We start from the raw sequence: 20,519 nt of genomic DNA, 5'->3' as shown, positions 1-20,519 counted from the left end.
CTTTTCGTGAAATATTTCAATTTTTTCTCAGCTTATTAAGTTTTCGTTTATTACCTTGATTACTTTCAAGCAGTTAAATATTTTCATGCCAAACTAGACCCCGTTTACCTGTTTCTCTCCCTTTGTTTGGCAATAAAAATTTGGACAAAACCTCATGATGTAAGTTATAGGGAGTCTTGTTTTCGCTTGCTCACGCGTTTACAAAAAACTACCGAGTGATAATCATATGAAAAATAGTCCTTTCTGTGTGCTGTCATTTCCAAAATTCGTCGTTTCGAGTTCTTGAACCTTTTACGAGATACGACGATTTTTACGACCACTTGATGCTCGAAGCGTAGGAAAGGTTCGGACGCGCCGCGAGCGACCCGTCCGCGGATAACAACAACCAATATCTCAAGAATGAAAAGATATATCATTCCGTTCTCAACTTTAAATACAATTTAGATATATTGGTTACATTACATACGCAATAATGTTTGGCCTTAAATGAACTATACGGAAAGTCTACACAATGTGATTTTACCTCTGCAAATTCTTAAAAATTTCGTGCAGCGATGTACTCAGTTTCGTGCAGCACAGTAACTATGACGAATAACGTAAACAAAATCTGACTTATCATTTAAGGATATCAAGCTAGAGTTTGCGGAAGAAACATTTCTTTTACCAAATAGTTTTCTTAAAATCGGATGTTAAGTAATCGATAGCTGCCGTCGCGTCCGCTCCACTGCTTTACCAAGAAGACGCGTGGCTGTCGCTCTGTGTCGCGCGTGCTGCAGCGACAAGATTCAAACACGTTTGAATTCAAACGTCGCCAGTTGCAGCGGGAGACAGGCAGCGACACAGATGTCGCTCACGTAGGACACTTCCGTAAGTACACGTGCGGTTGTGTTTTGTCGCCTGAAGCTGTCACTCGCTTCTGTGGCTCACGTAGGACACGGCCTTACCGAAGCAGAACGTGGAGAGTGCGGAATTGCCTGTATGAGTGTGTTACTTGACAGGGCTGTTCTCTTGTGCTGGAGGTATGTAAATGTTATTAAGTAGTATGCGCTACTGTGTATACTGAGTGAATGAGTGAATTCAGCCTCATACGCACACATAAAACCAGTACTTGCCTTCTAACTACCCTCCATATCTGTCATTCTCGACTCCCTTAAGTTTCTCAGATGATTGTTCTTTTGGCCACTGGATCTGATTTCATTTGATTTTTTGTTATCTTCTATGCGATCAAACAGCTCCTTATTTAACTGTCAGGTTGTATGTGATGCTTATTTGGACTGTATTTTTATTATAAAAGTCCTCTTAAAAACTAAGTAGTTTGCTCCTTGCGTAATTGTTTTGTGTGTAACTTTGAATATGCATGTATTTTAATAATTTTTTTGACTTCGAAGCAGCTTCCGTTTTGCAAATGTATTTATCTTCTGTAGGAATGGAAGAGCTTTTAATTAATTGCTGGGTAGCACTAAACACTTTCGCTGTAGGTTCCTTTTTCAGTTTTTTCTAGGTGGTACAATCCAAGAGGTCACTTATCTTTCTATGATAATCCTCACTCTTCAGCACGACAGTAGCATTACCCTTATCAGCAGTAAGTACAAAAATATTCCTGTCCTTATTGATCTCCCGTAACGCCTTCCCTTCTCAAAAAATGGCTCTGAGCACTATGGGACTCAACTGCTGTGGTTATCAGTCCCCTAGAACTTAGAACTACTTAAACCTAACTAACCTAAGGACATCACACATATCCATGCCCGAGGCAGGATTCGAACCTGCGACCGTAGCAGTCACACGGTTCCGGACTGCGCGCCTAGAACCGCGAGACCACCGCGGCCGGCCTTCCTTTCTCCTAGGGATAAATTACTGCTGGGTGGCTTGGCTTTACGTAATATCCTGGCTGTTTCCATCCTGATTTCATCGGCAGAATGCGGTGATAACAGACGAATCCCTGCTTCTATACTGGCAACAATATCTTCCGTGGGAATCTGATGGAGTGATAGCAAAATTTAGTGAGAGAAACGTGATATCTAGGACTTCACATTATTATACCCGCATGTGTAGAGAAGCTATAGAGATCTACAAGCACGAAAATAATTTTAATAAAAAAGAATGATTAAAACTAGACAAGATATGGCAGTCGACTCTGTACCAACGAAGTGACTATCGATTACCTATAATCGAGAGAGATGGCACTAGCCAGAGATAGTTTTAAATTCGAAAGCACGTGATGAGTGGTAGCGCCATCTAAGCGCTCTATATAAGCGGGACCTCCAGCGCCTAGCAGCCAGTCGACGACTCACCTCAGAAGATGTTGCCCGCAGTAGGCAACGAAACGTCAGGAAGGAGAAAGCAGTTTTATATATGGACCACGGCAATTCAGCCCGGAAGTTTTAATTAATGGAATTTCATACTATTACGTGAGCATATCGGTGCTGAGTAATTTTTTCTTGTTGAGTAGCTACTAAGCTGATTTGTTTGTCCATTTTGTAAGGGTTTTGATCTGGAAAAATTAATAGTCTTTTAAATTTCTGAATTGTGCTATTTTCTATGAAAAATAAATACTCAGAACTTGTTTAAATGAAATAAAAGTTATTTTAGCAAGCAGCAAGAATCACACCCATCTCAACTCAATCCTACCACTTTCTCAAACGGCATAAAATCCAGTGACATTAGCGATTCTGGCAAAAGGGCAGATTGTTACGGCCTGACTCTGGAAACGAGCTTCTCAGAAACTGTGAACCAGGTGGGCTGTTCGTGTGCAACTGTCACGTGCATCTATGGAAAGTGCTTGGAAGACGGCGAACCCACGTGTAGGCGACCAGATGATGCAGGATGCCTCATGACAGAACGTGGAAGTCTGAGGTTTGCATCGTCCGTGAATTAGGATAGGATGCGATCTGTGGCAGATATAACACAGTATAATGCTCGTACAGGCACAAGCGTGTCGGAGCACATCACTCAGCGCTCACTTTTGAACATAGCGCTCCGCAACAGACTTCCCCTACGTGTTCGCGTATTGACCCAACCTCATCGTTAATAACTATGATTGTAGTGGACACAGGAATATTCAGCTTAGTCCGTGGCTCTATGGGAATCTGTCTCCTGGTCCGATGAATCGATTTTCTTGTTGCGCTGGGTCGATAGTCGTTTCCACACACTCTCCCTCCATCCAGGCGCACGGTTGCTCGAAACACGCACTCCACCGCGAGTGCAGGCCAGTGGGGGCCGTATTATGCTATGGCAGACATTTGGGTTTCCGTGAGACATGTGACCGTGAACGACGTGATATTAGCTGTGGACTACGTGATCATAATTGTGGACCAACTGCACCCCTTCAAGCTTGATATCTTCCCCGATAGCTGTCTGTGTCACAAGGCCAGGTCTTCGTTACTGTGGTTTCAGAACAATGACAGTTAACTCAGAATGTCTTGGCCACCAATTTTACGTGATCTGAAACGTATGGAACACGTCTGTGATGCTACTGGGCCGAAGCTCCGCTCCTACAAACCACCACCCTGTAATTCGCTGTCATATACCTGCAAGGAAGAGCGGAGTCCAGAGAAACGCTGGTGTACTGCGTTCCAAAAATGGACCACCATTCTATTAAGTAGGTGGTCGTAATGTTTCGGAAAGCTAAATTCTCTGTCAGAATCTGATTGACTAGAAGCGCAACACGCAGCTCTTACCACTTCCACTCCTGCGACTCTTTGATGGTGAGTGTGAAGACGCCTTCGAAGGCAAGCATGATGATGGGCGCGCAGAGGTACCAGAAGCGGGGGTCGCGCTTGAAGACGGTCACCTGCCAGATGGCGAGCAGCCCGTGGCCGCCGAACACGGCGCGCGTCGCCACCGCCTTGAGGGTCGCCAGCACGCGGCCCATGGCTGCGCTCACCAGCGTGGCCGACGTCTAAGCTCTCACATTACAACTCTCTCTGGAACACGGGAAGATTGGCCGTGCCGTAGGTCTACCATAAAATTGAAAAAGGACGATCGACACATTATTAGCCAGAGTATGCTAATGAATTGGTACTCGAGCCAGCAGGTACTCGATCCCAGTAGCGGCTTTGTTGCTTCGTAATTACTTCTTAAATTCTGAACTGTCCCCTATGCTTCAGTACTTCTTTGCACTGTGTTTTGTTATGGAGGAACTCCAGATTCGGTGGTGTACAACTGCAATGGACAGTAGTGAGAGACGGTAGAAATTTTTTCCAAATTCATGTATTGTCTCTAATATTGATAGAAGATAGACCTGAAGGCTATCGCACAACCATAACAAAACAAAGAATAGAGCTTCCTTGAAGAAATTAGAACTCTGCCAGGAAGAAAGAAGAGTTGGTCTCCCTCTACGATTTTTACCCTCCAAGCTGCCCTCCGATACTAAATTGGTGATCCCTTGATGCCTCAGAACATGTCCTACCAACCGATCGCTTCTTCTAGTCAAGTTGTGCCACAAACTCCCCAATTCTATTCAGTACCTCCTCATTAGTTACGTGATCTACCCATCTAATTTTCAGTATTCTTCTGTAGCACCACATTTCGAAAGCATCTACTCTCTTCTTGTCCAAACTATTTATCGTCCATGTTTCACTCCCGTACATGGCTACACTAAATACAAATACTTTCAGAAACGACTTTGACACTTAAATCTGTAATCGATGTTAAAAAAATTCTCCTCTTCAAAAACGCTTTCCTTGCCGTTGCCAGTCAACATTTTATATCCTCTCTACTCCGACCATCATCAGTTATTTTGCTCCCCAAATAGCAAAACTCCTTTACTACTGTAAGTGTCTCATTTCCTAATCTAATCCCCTCAGCATCACCTGATTTAATTTGACTACATTCCATTATCCTCGTTTTGCTTTTGTTGATGTTCATCTTATATCCTCCCTTCAAGACACCATCCATTCCGTTCAACTGCTCTTCCAAGTCCTTTGCTGTCTCTGACAGAATTACAATGTCATCGGCGAACCTCAAAGTTTTTATTTCTTCTCCATGGATTTTAATACCTACTCCAAATTTTTCTTTTGTTTCCTTTACTGCTTGCTCAATATACAAATTGAATAACATCGGGGATAGGCTACAACCCTGTCCCACTCCCTTCCCAACCACTGCTTCCCTTTCGTGCCCCTCGACTCTTATAACTGCCATCTGGTTTCTGTACAAACTGTAAATAGCCTTTCGCTCCCTGTATTTTACCCCTGTCACCTTCATAATTTGAAAGAATATCCCAGTCAACATTGTCAAAAGCTTTCTCTAAGTCTAAAAATGCTAGAAACGTAGGTTTGCCTTTCCTTAATCCATCTTCTAAGATAAGTCGTAGGGTCAGTATTGTCTCACGTGTTCCAATATTTCTACGGAATCCAAACAGATCTTCCCCGAGTTCGGCTTCCACCAGTCTTTCCATTCGTCTGTAAAGAATTCGTGTTAGTATTTTCCAGCCGTGACATTAAATTGATAGTTTCACATCTGTCAACACCTGCTTTCTTTGGGATTGGAATTATTATATTCTTCTTGAAGTCTGAGAGTATTTTGCCTGTCTCATACATCTTGCTCACCAGATGGTAGAGTTCTGTCAGGACTGGCTCTCCCAAGGCTGTCAGTAGTTCTAATGGAATGTTGTCTACTCCTAGGGCCTAGTTTTGACTTAGGTCTTTCAGTGTCCTGTCAAACTCTTCACTCAGTATCATACCTCTCATTTCATCTTCATCCTCTTCCATTTCCATAATATTGTCCTCAAGTACATCGCCCCTATATAGACCCTCTTTATACTCCTTCCACCTTTTTGCTTTCTCTTGCTTGCTTAGAACTGGGTTTCCATCTGAGCTCTTGATATTCATACAAGTGGTTCTCTTTTCTCCAAAGGTCTCTTTAATTTTCCTGTAGGCAGTATCTATCTTACCCCTAGTGAGATAAGCCTCTACATCCCTGCAATTGTCCTCTAGCCATTCCTGCTTAGCCATTTTGCACTTCCTGTCGATCTCATTTTTGAGACGTTTGTATTCCTTCTTGCCTGCTCCATTTACTGCATTTTTATGTTTTCCTCTTTCATCAAATTCAATATTTCTTTTGTTACCCAAGGATTTCTACTAGCCGTCGTCTTTTTACATACTTAATCCTCTGCTGCCTTCATTTCTTCATCCGTCAAAGCTACCATTTCTTCTTCTACTGTATTTCTTTCCCCTCATTCCTGTCAATTGTTTCCTTATGCTCTCCCTGAAACTCTGTACAACCTCTGATTTAGTCAGTTTATCCAGGTCCCATCTCTTTAAATGAGTCCAGGAACATGAACCAAGAGATGAAGCAACTACCGACAATTTTTGGGGACAGAGTCTCTCACTCACTGCTGCAAGGACGTCCCATTAAAGTCGTGCAACTGTGGCTGCAGGGACCCTGAGCGGCCTCAGCAGTTAGGGTCGTGGGACGTGTCCTGGAATGCTACGTGCTGAACCTTAAGAAATAGGAGACGACTCCAGGCAGAAACATGGAGATTAAAGCATCTCTGCTTGGCTATCTCTCTCGAGCACTCGTTTTAACGTCTGCTGGAGACAAACGCAGTCTGCAAGGTAGGGCGTTAAGAGCAGGAGGAAAAGATGAAGACCGAAAAGATCATCCTTTTTCTTTCATAATGGATGGTGATGGTCATTTAGCAGTGTTACTAGATTTCTTTCCATTTTCTTTAGTTCACTGAATCACTTATTTTAATAGTATTTCTCGGAAATTCATTAACTTGTTTTCATAGCGTTTTAAGTATTCGAAATACATGACACATTGAAGCTGGATTGAATCTGTCAATCAGAAAGTACCAAAAGCCGTGGCTAATACAAAAAGTTGGTAGGTAACAAAGAAAGTTGCGTTTTATTACATATTTAATTAAATAATGGCTCAGTCTTGAATAGAACTGTAGAGTATAAGCTGTGTACCACAAAGAGTATGCTTCGTAAAATGTGTTGTTCTATTTAATAAATAAATTTTCTTCTTTTCCCGTCAGTAAAAGCACGAGGGCATGCTCAAAAGTAACACTTCCAAATTTTTTTCGCGAGAACTCAAAGATGGTTAAATAAAACAAACGTTATTAACATTCCACATAAATTCTTCACGTCACACTGACAACGAATACATTTCTCCCAACAAGAGAGTAGTTTGTTGACACCGTCACCGTAGCATCTTTGACTGTCGATGGTGTCACAATCTCACCTCTGCTTGCACCGCTTCAACACTATAAAATTGAAGTCCTAGAAGAAGTTCTTTAACTTTTGGAAACATGGAAACCGGACGGGGCAAAGTCGGGACAGTATGAAGACGGTCGGTAACAGTGAACTCAAAAAATAAAATTGTTGCAGATATCACAGCGCTCGTGTGGGGTCTGGCATTGTCATACTAACGACTATTTACTCCAAGCGTGGATGAACTAATCGAATTCGAAACTCGGTTATACCAAGCTGTTTCTCACTCACTGACGTAGGTACGTTGCACATCGCCATGCTGCAAACTACAATTCGGAGCCCTCTAGTGGCAGAGGTCTGTAAGTATGTTACTTGAAGAATTAATGATTGTTTTATTTAAAAAGCCTTAAGAGTTTTCACATAACCTCCGAGTCTTTATTTTTCATCACCTCATCGCGTATTTTTAACTGTCTGGTCCTAAGTTTCGTTCTTTGCTTCTGTTACTTTTTTTCCAATTTTGGGTTGTTGTTGTTGTTGTGGTCTTCAGTCCTGAGACTGGTTTGATGCAGCTCTCCATGCTACCCTATCCTGTGCAAGCTTCTTCATCTCCCAGTACCTACTGCAACCTACATCCTTCTGAATCTGCTTAGTGTATTGATCTCTTGGTCTCCCTCTACGATTTTTACCCTCCACGCTGCCCTCCAATGCTAAATTTGTGATCCCTTGATGCCTCAAAACATGCCCTACCAACCGATCCCTTCTTCTAGTCAAGTTGTGCCACAAACTTCTCTTCTCCCCAATCCTATTCAATACCTCCTCATTAGTTACGTGATCTACCCACCTTATCTTCAGCATTCTTCTGTAGCACCACATTTCGAAAGCTTCTATTCTCTTCTTGTCCAAACTGGTTATCGTCCATGTTTCACTTCCATACATGGCTACACTCCATACAAATACTTTCAGAAACGACTTCCTGACACTTAAATCTATACTCGATGTTAACAAATTTCTCTTCTTCAGAAACGACTTCCTTGCCATTGCCAGTCTACATTTTATATCCTCTCTACTTCGACCATCATCAGTTATTTTACTCCCTAAATAGCAAAACTCCTTTACTACTTTAAGTGTCTCATTTCCTAATCTAATTCCCTCAGGATCACCCGACTTAATTTGACTACATTCCATTATCCTCGTTTTGCTTTTGTTGATGTTCATCTTATATCCTCCTTTCAAGACACTGTCCATTCCGTTCAACTGCTCTTCCAAGTCCTTTGCTGTCTCTGACAGAATTACAATGTCATCGGCGAACCTCAAAGTTTTTACTTCTTGTCCATGAATTTTAATACCTACTGCGAATTTTTCTTTTGTTTCCTTTACTGCTTGCTCAATATACAGATTGAATAACATCGGGGAGAGGCTACAACCCTGTCTCACTCCTTTCCCAACCACTGCTTCCCTTTCATGCCCCTCGACTCTTATAACTGCCATCTGGTTTCTGTACAAATTGTAAATAGCCTTTCGCTCCCTGTATTTTACCCCTGCCACCTTCAGAATTTGAAAGAGAGTATTCCAGTTAACGTTGTCAAAAGCTTTCTCTAAGTCTACAAATGCTAGAAACGTAGGTTTGCCTTTTCTTAATCTTTCTTCTAAGATAAGTCGTAAGGTTAGTATTGCCTCACGTGTTCCAACATTTCTACGGAATCCAAACTGATCTTCCCCGAGGTCCGCTTCTACCAGTTTTTCCATTCGTCTGTAAAGAATTCGCGTTAGTATTTTGCAGCTGTGACTTATTAAACTGATAGTTCGGTAATTTTCACATCTGTCAACACCTGCTTTCTTTGGTATTGGAATTATTATATTCTTCTTGAAGTCTGTGGGTATTTCGCCTGTCTCATACATCTTGCTCACCAGATGGTAGAGTTTTGTCATGACTGGCTCTCCCAAGGCCATCAGTAGTTCTAATGGAATGTTGTCTACTCCCGGGGCCTTGTTTCGACTCAGGTCTTTCAGTGCTCTGTCAAACTCTTCACGCAGTATCTTATCTCCCATTTCATCTTCATCTACATCCTCTTCCATTTCCATAATACTGTCCTCAAGCACATCGCCCTTGTATAAACCCTCTATATACTCCTTCCACCTTTCTGCCTTCCCTTCTTTGCTTAGAACTGGGTTGCCATCTGAGCTCTTGATATTCATACAAATGGTTCTCTTCTCTCCAAAGGTGTCTTTAATTTTCCTGTAGGCAGTATCTATCTTACCCCTAGTGAGACAAGCCTCTACATCCTTACATTTGTCCTCTAGCCATCCCTGCTTAGCCATTTTGCACTTCCTGTCGATCTCATTTTTGAGACGTTTGTATTCCCTTTTGCCCGCTTCATTTACTGCATTTTTATATTTTCTCCTTTCATCAATTACATTCAATATTTCTTCTGTTACCCAAGGATTTCTATTAGCCCTCGTCTTTTTACCTACTTGATCCTCTGCTGCCTTCACTACTTCATCCCTCAGAGCTACCCATTCTTCTTCTACTGTATTTCTTTCCCCCATTCCTGTCAATTGTTCCCTTATGCTCTCCCTGAAACTCTCTACAACCTCTGGTTCTTTCAGTTTATCCAGGTCCCATCTCCTTAAATTCCCACCTTTTTGCAGTTTCTTCAGTTTCAATCTGCAGTTCATAACCAATAGATTGTGGTCAGAATCCACATCTGCCCCTGGAAACGTCTTACAATTTAAAACCTGGTTCCTAAATCTCTGTCTTACCATTATATAATCTATCTCATACCTATTAGTATCCCCAGGATTCTTCCAGGTATACAACCTTCTTTTATGATTCTTGAACCAAGTGTTAGCTATGATTAAGTTATGCTCTGTGCAAAATTCTACAAGGCGGCTTCCTCTTTCATTTCTTCCCCCCACTCCATATTCACCTACTATGTTTCCTTCTCTCCCTTTTCCTACTGACGAATTCCAGTCACCTATGACTATTAAATTTTCGTCTCCCTTCACTACCTGAATAATTTCTTTTATCTCGTCATACATTTCATCAATTTCTTCATCATCTGCAGAGCTAGTTGGCATATAAACTTGTACTACTGTAGTAGGCATGGGCTTTGTGTCTATCTTGGCCACAATAATGCGTTCACTATGCTGTTTGTAGTAGCTAACCCGCACTCCTGTTTTTTTATTCATTATTAAACCTACTCCTGCATTACCCCTATTTGATTTTGTATTTATAACCCTGTAATCACCTGACCAAAAGTCTTGTTCCTCCTGCCACCGAACTTCACTAATTCCCACTATATCTAACTTTAACCTATCCATTTCCCTTTTTAAATTTTCTAACCTACCTGCTCGATTAAGGGATCTGACATTCCACGCTCCGATCCGTAGAATGCCAGTTTTCTTTCTCCTGATAACGACGTCCTCTTGAGTAGTCCCCGCCCGGAGATCCGAATGGGGGACTATTTTACCTCCGGAATATTTTACCCAAGAGGACGCCATCATCATTTAATCATACAGTAAAGCTGCATGTCCTCGGGAAAAATTACGGCTGTAGTTTCCCCTTGCTTTCAGCCGTTCGCAGTACCAGCACAGCAAGGCCGTTTTGGTTAATGTTACAAGGCCAGATCAGTCAATCATCCAGACTGTTGCCCCTGCAACTACTGAAAAGGCTGCTGCCCCTCTTCAGGAACCACATGTTTGTCTGGCCTCTCAACAGATACCCCTCCGTTGTGGTTGCACCTACGGTACGGCCATCTGTATCGCTGAGGCACGCAAGCCTCCCCACCAACGGCAAGGTCCATGGTTCATGGGGGAAGAATTTTGGGTTGTTGTATATTAAATTCCATCTTATACCATTCAATGGAAAAAATTCCTTGTTTAAAAGATCTACAGGAAAGGTTTATTCATACAGTGCCTCAGTATCTAAAATAAGACGCGAAACTTTTCCTCGCTGTCAATGTAACGCGGGCGTGAGAGGTTATTGGTACAGTCCATTACATGAGAACATTAATTTCGGCTGAGGTCACAGTTGGATTCGACATGAAGCTATCTGGTGTACATACAATTTTAGAATTTTTGAACGTCTTAGATTTAGAAAAAATTAATTTACAACTCTGTTGCTTTTTTTTTTCATTCTAAACTTTGTAGCAGTTCTTCCATTGCTGATGTATTCTGCAGACGTTTTAGATTATTTCCAACATCTTAGATGCAGCAGATAATTACGATCCGTTACTTTTTTAATTGCTATTGGAGCCATCTATTGGTGTGATACAAAGATCGAAATATGGTCGCCATTACACAGTGCAGTCATCTGATGGTGACTGGAGGAACTGGGATTTGCGTTACTTACTTAATTGGTTTTTAATAATTTTTAGAAAACTATCGATTTTTCAGTGCAGCTATCTGCTGGTGATGGGAGCAAGTAGGATGTGACAGCAATTTTTCTTTATTTACGTTTTCAGTGCTTGTGAGAAAATGTACCCAGAAAAGAACTTATTTGCAGCAAATGAGCATTCTTATTTCGTTATTTATATTTTATATGCAACCATTGTTTTTTAAATGCTTATAGAGAAGTGTGTTATCTGCTCGTTCCAGTATTCCATGGCGACTGATATATGGCTTTAAATCAAAGTTACCAGTGTGAAGACTTGTGAGTCAGTCCTCAAACGAATTTTTTAATGTGAGTAATAGCTGCAGAGCACATGTGCGAGGTGCGTGGGAGCATAAGAGCTAAGAGTGTGGGGGTGGCGAGTGCTTCATGAAAAATTTGCAGCACTACAGGAAGGGCGCAGGTTGGGGGGGGGAGGGGGGGGGGCACTGATGTCTGCAAAATATGACATGCATGCGAACTGTACGTGTGTCTCACTCCCACGATTACAAGGAGGGCGCTTGGGGCTCTGGGTGATTTATGTGAAATTTGCAGAAGTGCGGGGAAGGCCCTCGCCTCGCCTCGCCTCCCCCCCTCTTCTTGATCTAGACATGCAGCACAGGACGTCGTGATTCCTGGAACGAGCTTGGAGATTAGAAAGTGTTGGACTGACATCAGTTAAAAAGTGACATGCGCAGTTGTCCCAGCTGTAATATGACACCAGTGATATGTGCTGACAGACAATGAGTCAGCGTTTTAGCCAGAACCAGTACTACCCTACTATTTGCATAGAAATCCAGCTCCACATACCTCCGGAAATCTACCGATGACTCGTCGAATTCATATCACACAGAACCACTTTTTTACACCGTTCTAAAGGTGCCCAACATGCTACCCAACAGGTGGTTATAATGCTTTGGCTCAACAGTGTATTTTGTACTAATAACACTAAGAGAACTTCTAATCTTGGTACGGACAATGTTGCTTCAGTATTTCTGTGCATCCCAGGAATACCCGCAATAAAGGATTACAAAGTCTGTGTTCTAACGAGGTAACTGAAGTCCACCCTTAACCCTCCATTTCCAAAGAACGTATCGGTCAACCTCTTCACCTGAAGTTGTACTGCAATGCATCATCAGCTGCAGAGTAACGTTGCTGAATCCTGTAACTTAAGGTGCTGTTTGCTTGGTTTCGAATATTTGGAGGTGAAAAAAACAGGTGATGAAACATCTCCTGCTTCGTCACAATCACCACCAACGAATTATTGATTACGTCAAGCTTCCGAATATTCATAACTTTAACTTGCTCGTTTCTGTAATAAGAGTCTTTACCATGATGGTACGAAGCTGCGACTGGATACGACATCACTTACTCATTTTAATTCTTTAATCATTGCCCTTTGCCTGTCATAAATCTGAAGATTTCGAGGAAACTATGTGTTTGAGCCAGAGAACTTCGATAACAGCACTTCGGCGCAGTTTGTATTAACACCGTCACTGCTGAAGCTTTATGTTTTCACTCTATCATTTCTGTCAGATCCTATTTGTTTTACTAGTAAAAATATCCTGTTGGAGCGAAGTTCTCTGTTTATTATTCCATCTTCCACTACACGAAACCACTCAGCATCCTTCAATTCTCTACGCTAGTGTTAAGTCCACGGAATGTGTGTTTCATGTTTCCGTTGCAAACACAGAACTAAATTCACCTTTTATTGTGCAGTGAAAATATTCTGTATGACGCTCACTAAAGCTACAATTATTTCTCTTATTAGCAGCAATAGATTTAGAGCCTCCGCAGGTAGCAAAACGGGAGGATCTACGAGAATACGCTATTCCGATTTGATGGAATTTTCAGATACTAGACTGATGCTGTAGCTTTAGCCATCGAATTACATGTAGAGTCCACCTTCAAAGTCTATTCGAGATTTGTAAACTTCCGATCTTTTTGCTAGTGCGTCATTACTCACGATAAGCAGCTGTGTCACACGGGCAGAACTATTGTATTATGAATACCTTTCGCCGATGTTACCTTTTGTGCTCGATACACAAAATATTAACATGTACACTAATGGCCATTAAAATTGCTACACCAAGAAGAAATGCAGATGATAAACGAGTATTCATTGGACAAATATATTATACTAGAACTGACATGTTATTACATTTTCACGCAATTTCGGTGCATAGATCCTGAGAAATCAGTACCCAGAACCACCTCTAGCCGTAATAACGCCTGGGCATTGAGTCAAACAGAGCGTGGATGGCGTGTACAGGTACAGCTGCCCATGCAGCTTCAACACGATACCACAGTTCATCAAGAGAAGTTACTGGTGTATTGTGACGAGCCAGTTGCTCGGCCACCATTGACCAGACATTTTCAGTTGGTGAGAGATCTGGAGAATATGCTGGCCAGGGTAGTAGTCGAACATTTTCTGTAGCCAGAAAGGCCCGTACAGGACCTGCAACATGCGTTCGTGCATTATGCTGCTGAAATGTAGGGTTTCGCAGGGATCGAATGAAGGGTAGACCCACGGGTCGTAACACATCTCAGATGTAACGTCGACTGTTCAAAGTGCCGTCAATGTGAACAAGAGGTGACCGAGACGTGTAACCAATGGCACCCCATACCATCACGCCGGGTCATACGCCAGTATGGCGATGACGAATACACCCTTCCAATGTGCGTTCACCGCGATGTCGCCAAACACGGAGGCGAGCATCATCATGTTGTAAACAGAACCTGGATTCACCCGAAAAAAAAATGACATTTTGCCATTCGTGCACCCAGGTTCGTCGTTGACTGCACCTCGCAGGCGCTCCTGTCTGTGATGAAGCGTCAAGGGTAACCGCAGCCGTGGTCTCCGAGATGATGGTCCATGCTGCAGCAAACGTCGTCGAACTGTTCGTGCAGATGGTTGTCGTCTTGCAAACGTCCCCATCTGCTGTCTCAGGGATCGAGACGTGGCTGCACGATCCGTTACAGCCATGCGAATAAGATGCCTGTCATCTCGACTGCTAGTGATACCAGACCGTTGGGATCCAGCACAGCGTTCCGTATTACCCTCCTGAACCCACCGATTCCATATTCTGTTAACAGTCATTGGATCTCGACCAACGTGAGCAGCAATGTCGCGATACGATAAACCGCAATCGCGATAGGCTACAATCCGGCCTTTATCAAAATCGGAAACGTGATGGTACGCATTTCTCCTCCTTACACGAGGCATCACAACAACGTTTCACCAGGCAACGCCGGTCAACTGCTGTTTTTGTATGAGAAATCAGTTGGAAACTTTCCTCATGTCAGCACGTTGTAGGTGTCGCCACCGGCGCCAACCTTGTGTGAATGGTCTGAAAAGCTAAACATTTGCATATCACAGCATCTTCTTCCTGTCGGTTAAATTTCGCGTCTGTATCACGTCATCTTCGTGGTGTAGCCATTTTAATGGCCAGTAGTGTATATTAGCAACAATGTATTATTTCTCAGTTTCCTAACGTTTATCATAAACTTTTTATTTTTCTAAGGAAAATTCGACATATACGGTTCCGTCTGGCTTGGTGTTGAACTACAAGGATAGTTGTTTTTTATTCTCAGGAATTTTCTTGGTCAAGCAGACAACTTTGGTTTCGTCAACAAGTTATCGCTGGTAATACAACTAGTATTATACTGTACTGAAGTTTTCCACAGTCTCCGACCTGGCCTAACAGAAACACGCTTCTACTGCTCACTGTTTCCTCTGAGGCGTTTGTTTTTGTTTTTGGGCGCAAAAACAACTAAGGTCATACGCGTCCATTTCAAAACAGTAAAACACAAAGACAAACAGAAGCTAAAAACGTCAATCCCAAACGATGAAAGAGAAGACAGAGAAAAATAGGGACGTGGAGAAAGGCCTACAAAATAAGCCATAAAGAATTGGAGGTCCAGAACTAAAAATTAAGTGGCCTTCACCATATTGCTGCGACGGATAAAAAGTAAAACGTGGTCTACAGCGCGCACGTCATTAGCTAAAACGGCAAAAAACGAAAGGGAACGCAAGCTGTTAAAAAGGGATATTCCGTCAGTGAATGGCGGACAGTTGAAAGTTGGGCCAATGTGCACAAAGTGGTGGGGGAGCACGACTTCACAAATGGCGATATCTAAGAAGACACGGTCCAATACAAAGCCTAGTTAAAATAATGATCTTGCGGCGAGAGGGCCGAGACGAGGTCGTCCAAGCCTCTGGGAGAGGCTTAATATCCCGGATCTTGTTCCCATGAAGGGAGGACCATCGGTGATGCCAAAGTGACACCTCCAGCTGACAGACGGCAACATGGAGGCCTTCAGAGGGAATGTAAGAATAGCAGTCTGAGGTACCAGGACTGCAACCACCTTGGGAGCAGCGTCAGCAGCCTCGTTTCCTGTCAGACCGAAGTGACCAGGAACCCACGTTAATAGCACAGTTGCTCCACCAAGAGTGAGCAAGTGATAGCTTTCCTGGACCCATTGCACTAAGGAATGGGCAGTGTACAGCACACAGACTTTGAATGGTGCTGAGAGAGTGTCTGAGCAGACGACGCAATTGAAAAGCCTGTGTCGCCAGATGTACTCCGTGGCCTCATACATGGCAAAGAGCTCTACTGTAAATACTGAGCAGTGTTCAAGAAGCAGATACCGAAAAACGTCGGCGCCAGTGACGAAGAGACACCCGACACCACACTCCGTCCGAGAGCCATCAGTGTACACGAAGGTTCTATCGTGAAGTTCCATGCGAAGATCGTGAAACGTAAGTCGATAGAGCGAGGCTGTGGAAGTGTCCTTAGGAAGCAAATAAAGGCCAAGGTGAACACGGGCCGCCGCACGGAGCCAAGGTGGTGAAGGCGTCACATCCACTGGGAAAGTCGCAGGTAGCCCTACGTTTAGGGAGTACGGAGTATACTAGTCCTCCAGCAGGTGTAGTAGGTTTTCTCCAAATCGAAAAACACGGCTATAGTCTGGGATTTTCGCAGGAAACCATTCATGACATGGGTGGACGAAGTGACGAGATGGTCAACTGCAGAACGGCGCGCTCAAAGTCCGCACTGTGCAGTCATTAGTAAATTGCTTGGCTCGCGCTACCATACCATCCAGGCATGAATCATACGTTCCATCACCTTGCGAACACAGCTGATGAGAGAAATGACGCGGTAGCTAGAACGAAAGAGTTTGTCCTTACCAGGCTTAGGTATGCGAATGACAATGGTTTCATGGCAGCATTTGGGAAAGGTGCCCTCTGACCAGATGTGGTTGTAAGTATTAAGCAGAAAATGCTTGCCCGCAAGAGAAAAGTGCTGCAACATCTGAATCTGAACATCATCTGGCCCTAGGGTGGAGGACGGGATGAAGAGAGAGCGTAATCTAGCTTCCTCATAGTAAAGGCGCCATTGTAATGATTGGCAGAAGAGAAGGGTATCGCCCAAGACTCCTTCGCTCGTTTCTGATGGAGGAAGGCAGGGTGACAGCGGGAGGTACTCGAAATCTCAGCAAAATGGAGGTTTAAGGTGATGAAGATAGCAATAGCGTCCACGATGACATGTTCAACTGTCCGGCCGGATATTGGGAAATGGATCTTGGTCCCAGAGACCCGTCGGAGGTTGTCCCACACGACGGAAGAGGGAGTGGCACTCTTAAAAGAAGTAGTGAATGAAATCCAACCAACATTTTTGCTACCCCAAGAATGTGACGACACTGTGCACGCATATGTTTATAATGAATGCCGTTTGTCATCGTAGGATGACGGTTAAAAACCGGGAGAGCACGACTCCGCGCGAATTGCGTCATGGCTAGCCTCAGTCCACCAAGGGACCGGGACAGCATGGTATAGAAGAAGTGTAATGAATGGAACGTTCTGCGGCTGTTCACAACTGGGGACATCTTTCCCGTCGAAGTTAGCCATGGAGGAGTAAAGCTTCCAGCCAGTCTTAATAAGCTGACATTTGGGTGTGTACTGATGAGGGGTGGGAGTCAGCAAATGGGTAGCACAAAGGAAATGATCGCTCGAGTGTGTGTTAGAGAGAACGGACTACTCGAGACGATGAGCAAGCTGGGCTGTGCAGAAGGATATATCCAAATAGGAATAGATGTGGAGGAGTCTGAAAGGAACGTGGGTGCTCCTGTGTTAAGGCAGAAGAGGTTAAGTTGATTAAGGAGGTCGGCCAAGAGGCCGCCTCTCTGATACGTTCTGCGAGAACCCCAAAGGGGCTGGTGCACATTGAAATCACCGAGCAGCAGACGGGAGTGAGATAGCTGCCCAATAAGCTGGAGGAAGTCTGCCCTGGTGACATCCAATGATGGAGAGATGTAAACGTTACAAAGGGAAAAGGTCCAGTGATTAAGGAAAAGGCGAACTGCAACAGCTTGAAGACTTGTGATCATGAACATCATCCCGTATGAGCATCACGACTCCCCCATGAGATGGAATGCCGACCTCAGGGTAAGGTCAAAACTGACCGGGAAGAAATGCGAAAGCCCAAGGCGGTCGCGAGGACGCAATTTTGTTTCGTGAAGGCAGAGAACAAGTGGACGCTGCGATTCTAAGAGCAGCTGTAAATCCTCTTTGTTCTATCGCAGACTGCAAACGTTCCATTGGAAGAGAATCATGACGAGGAAAAAATGAGTGGGTACCTCCTCAGCTAGGCTGCGAAGACCCGCTGCTACAGGACACAGAGGCAGGATAATCCTGCTCCAAGAGATCTACAGAAGCGCTGGCCTTCTCCTGCTGTCGGCCTGCGGAGTCCAGCGCAGGAAAACGGTTGGTGGTGCGCACCAGGGACACAGAGGTCGGCAGGGCGGGGATATCACGTGGCGACACCGTCGGAGAAGTTCTTCGAGTCGGCGAAAGAGAAGATCATTTGCCCTTGTTGGAATTCTTCGAGCCTTTCCGGCTAGCAGAGGAAGACTCAGATGTTGGTTGGCTGGAGGGACGTAGGAAGTCGTCACTGGAGTATTCCTTCTGTTCTTTCCGGTCTGCCGGTTGTGTAGCTGCTGGCTTCGCCCCTTGAGGCGAGAGTTTGATGGCTTGTTGCACAGCTGGACGAGGAGACAACGGGACTACCATGACACTGGGCGATTTCACAACGTCGGTACTGAATTCGACGTCGCGTGTCTGAGTGGCCATGTCCTTCATGGAGCGAGATGTAGCAAGAACCGTATTGTACGTGCCAGACGGTAGAATGCAGGGTTTGTGCCACCCAATAACTTACGAGCGACCGGGTAATGTGCTTTTCCCTTTACCCAGATCTCCTGGACAGCCCACTCACCGAGAAACACGAAAATCTTGAGAGTCGGTGGCATGGTCGCCATTGCAGTTGATACAGCAGGGAGAAAGAGGTGGATAATAGCCCTCGTGCGTATCCCCACCACAGGTTACACATTTGACCAGGTGTCAAGGCGTTCTAGTGTGGTTGAAACTATGACACTGGAAGCAGCGCATCGTGTTCGGAATAGACGGTCGGACTGTGATAACTTCATAGCCTGCTTTTTTCTCGGATGGAAGCACCATCTGTCAAAGATGACAAGATGAGTGCGTGTTGGCATCTACCTTTTTCATCACCTGATTGTCTACAATGACACCCTCATCTGAGAGGTACGTTTGGATTTCGACCTCAGTCAGACAATCTAGCAGCCAAATATAAATAACACCACGAAAAGAATTCTGAGTTCTATGGTCGCCGACACGAACATGATAGCCGTGGAGAAGTGAAGGGGCAATCAGCTGTTGTGCTTTGGAATCAGAAGTCGTCTCCAAAAGCAAAGTGCCACTGCATAAACCGCTACTAAGGACTGACAGTCTTCAGTAAGTGAAACCATGTGGAACCCCGGTGCAGCTGCGAGGGTCCTTGAATTGGGATATTCATAAGGTTTACGTTTTTTTTAGACGTGGGATGCAAAGGTGATGACTCTCTCACTGTGAGAAAATGCCTCTTGATTGTCAGCATCATCGATGGCGCGCTCCTTCTAACTGGGGGTTCCCTTCAGAAGCTGTTGCAACCGCCTTAGGTGATTGTTCACACCTCAGGTCATGCCTTCCGAACACCTGACAGAGGGAGCGCTTGGAAATTTGGGAAGGTAACAGCTCAGGCAATCACCCCTTCCTGGGCCTGACCTTTACCAGGGGGTACGTGTGAAACCTACCTGTCGACCCAGGGCTGATAATTAGCCGCTACCCAGTCACTTGTTATGCATCAGACGCGTGGTCTGGCCTTCAGGAGCCCACAGGAAGGAAGAAGAAAAGAGGCACCTCAAATGCCAAAGCGGGGAAGGAAAATGTGAACAAAGAAAGGATAAAGCACAGAAAAACAGTGGTGAGACTGTTCTTATGTCAGCTACGGACAATGTAAAACATACCCAAAAACGCCCCAAACATGTTCCCCAAGGGGGGAAAAAGAATAGCAAGACGATAAAAATGTAGCACGGAAGGGCAAAGATGGTGCGAAGGCTGGGGCTCTGCGGTAGCCAAGCACGAACCCGCCAAAGAGCGGCGAGCCCTGGGGGGGGGGGGGGGGGGGGGAATAGATGAATCATCATCCTTTATCCCGTTTGCTTTTGCTCTTTATTACGCAGTAAAAATTTTACGTTAAAAACAGCTGTAACTGTGAATTTATCGTTAGACTTCTATCATGATAATGCTATACGAGGCTATGAGGAAGAGAGTCAAATTACAAGCGGTGCGTCGATGTAGCTGTTACGCCGACACCTGCGTAATACGTGTATAATAATTTTCGCTTGTCACACAGTGACCGTAATCGACCTGTAAATAAAGGATTTCACCTGGAGCGACGCGTAACACATATATTCCCTATGAAAACAACACTTGGTTAGTACGATTATGTAATCAGTCTCTGCGATATGGCCAAATGTACAGACTTAAGTTAAATCTGTAAATCAGAAAATCGTGCGATCGTACTGTATGCGCAGTTCACGAAGTCCGGCAGCCACGGATGATGGAGAGTTCATCAGATGAACTTTGATCGTCATCCTTT

General features: G+C 44.2%; 1 protein-coding gene across 1 annotated transcript in view; it reads right to left on the bottom strand.

Annotated features, from left to right (window-relative positions):
- LOC126195671 (transmembrane protein 26) overlaps positions 1-3,871 on the bottom strand; it is a 95,031-nt gene extending 91,160 nt beyond the window's left edge. Inside the window, exon 1 of the mRNA XM_049934297.1 lies at positions 3,678-3,871. Within this exon, the coding sequence (XP_049790254.1) occupies positions 3,678-3,871 (194 nt within the window). The remainder of the gene's footprint in view (positions 1-3,677) is intronic.
- Positions 3,872-20,519: the final 16,648 nt, after the last annotated feature.

Source organism: Schistocerca nitens, chromosome 7, assembly GCF_023898315.1.
Source record: "Schistocerca nitens isolate TAMUIC-IGC-003100 chromosome 7, iqSchNite1.1, whole genome shotgun sequence".
In the NCBI taxonomy this organism is placed as follows: Eukaryota; Metazoa; Arthropoda; class Insecta; order Orthoptera; family Acrididae; genus Schistocerca; species Schistocerca nitens.
The sequence above is the reverse complement of the archived record's forward strand: the minus strand, read 5'-3'. Positions and strand labels throughout refer to the sequence as shown.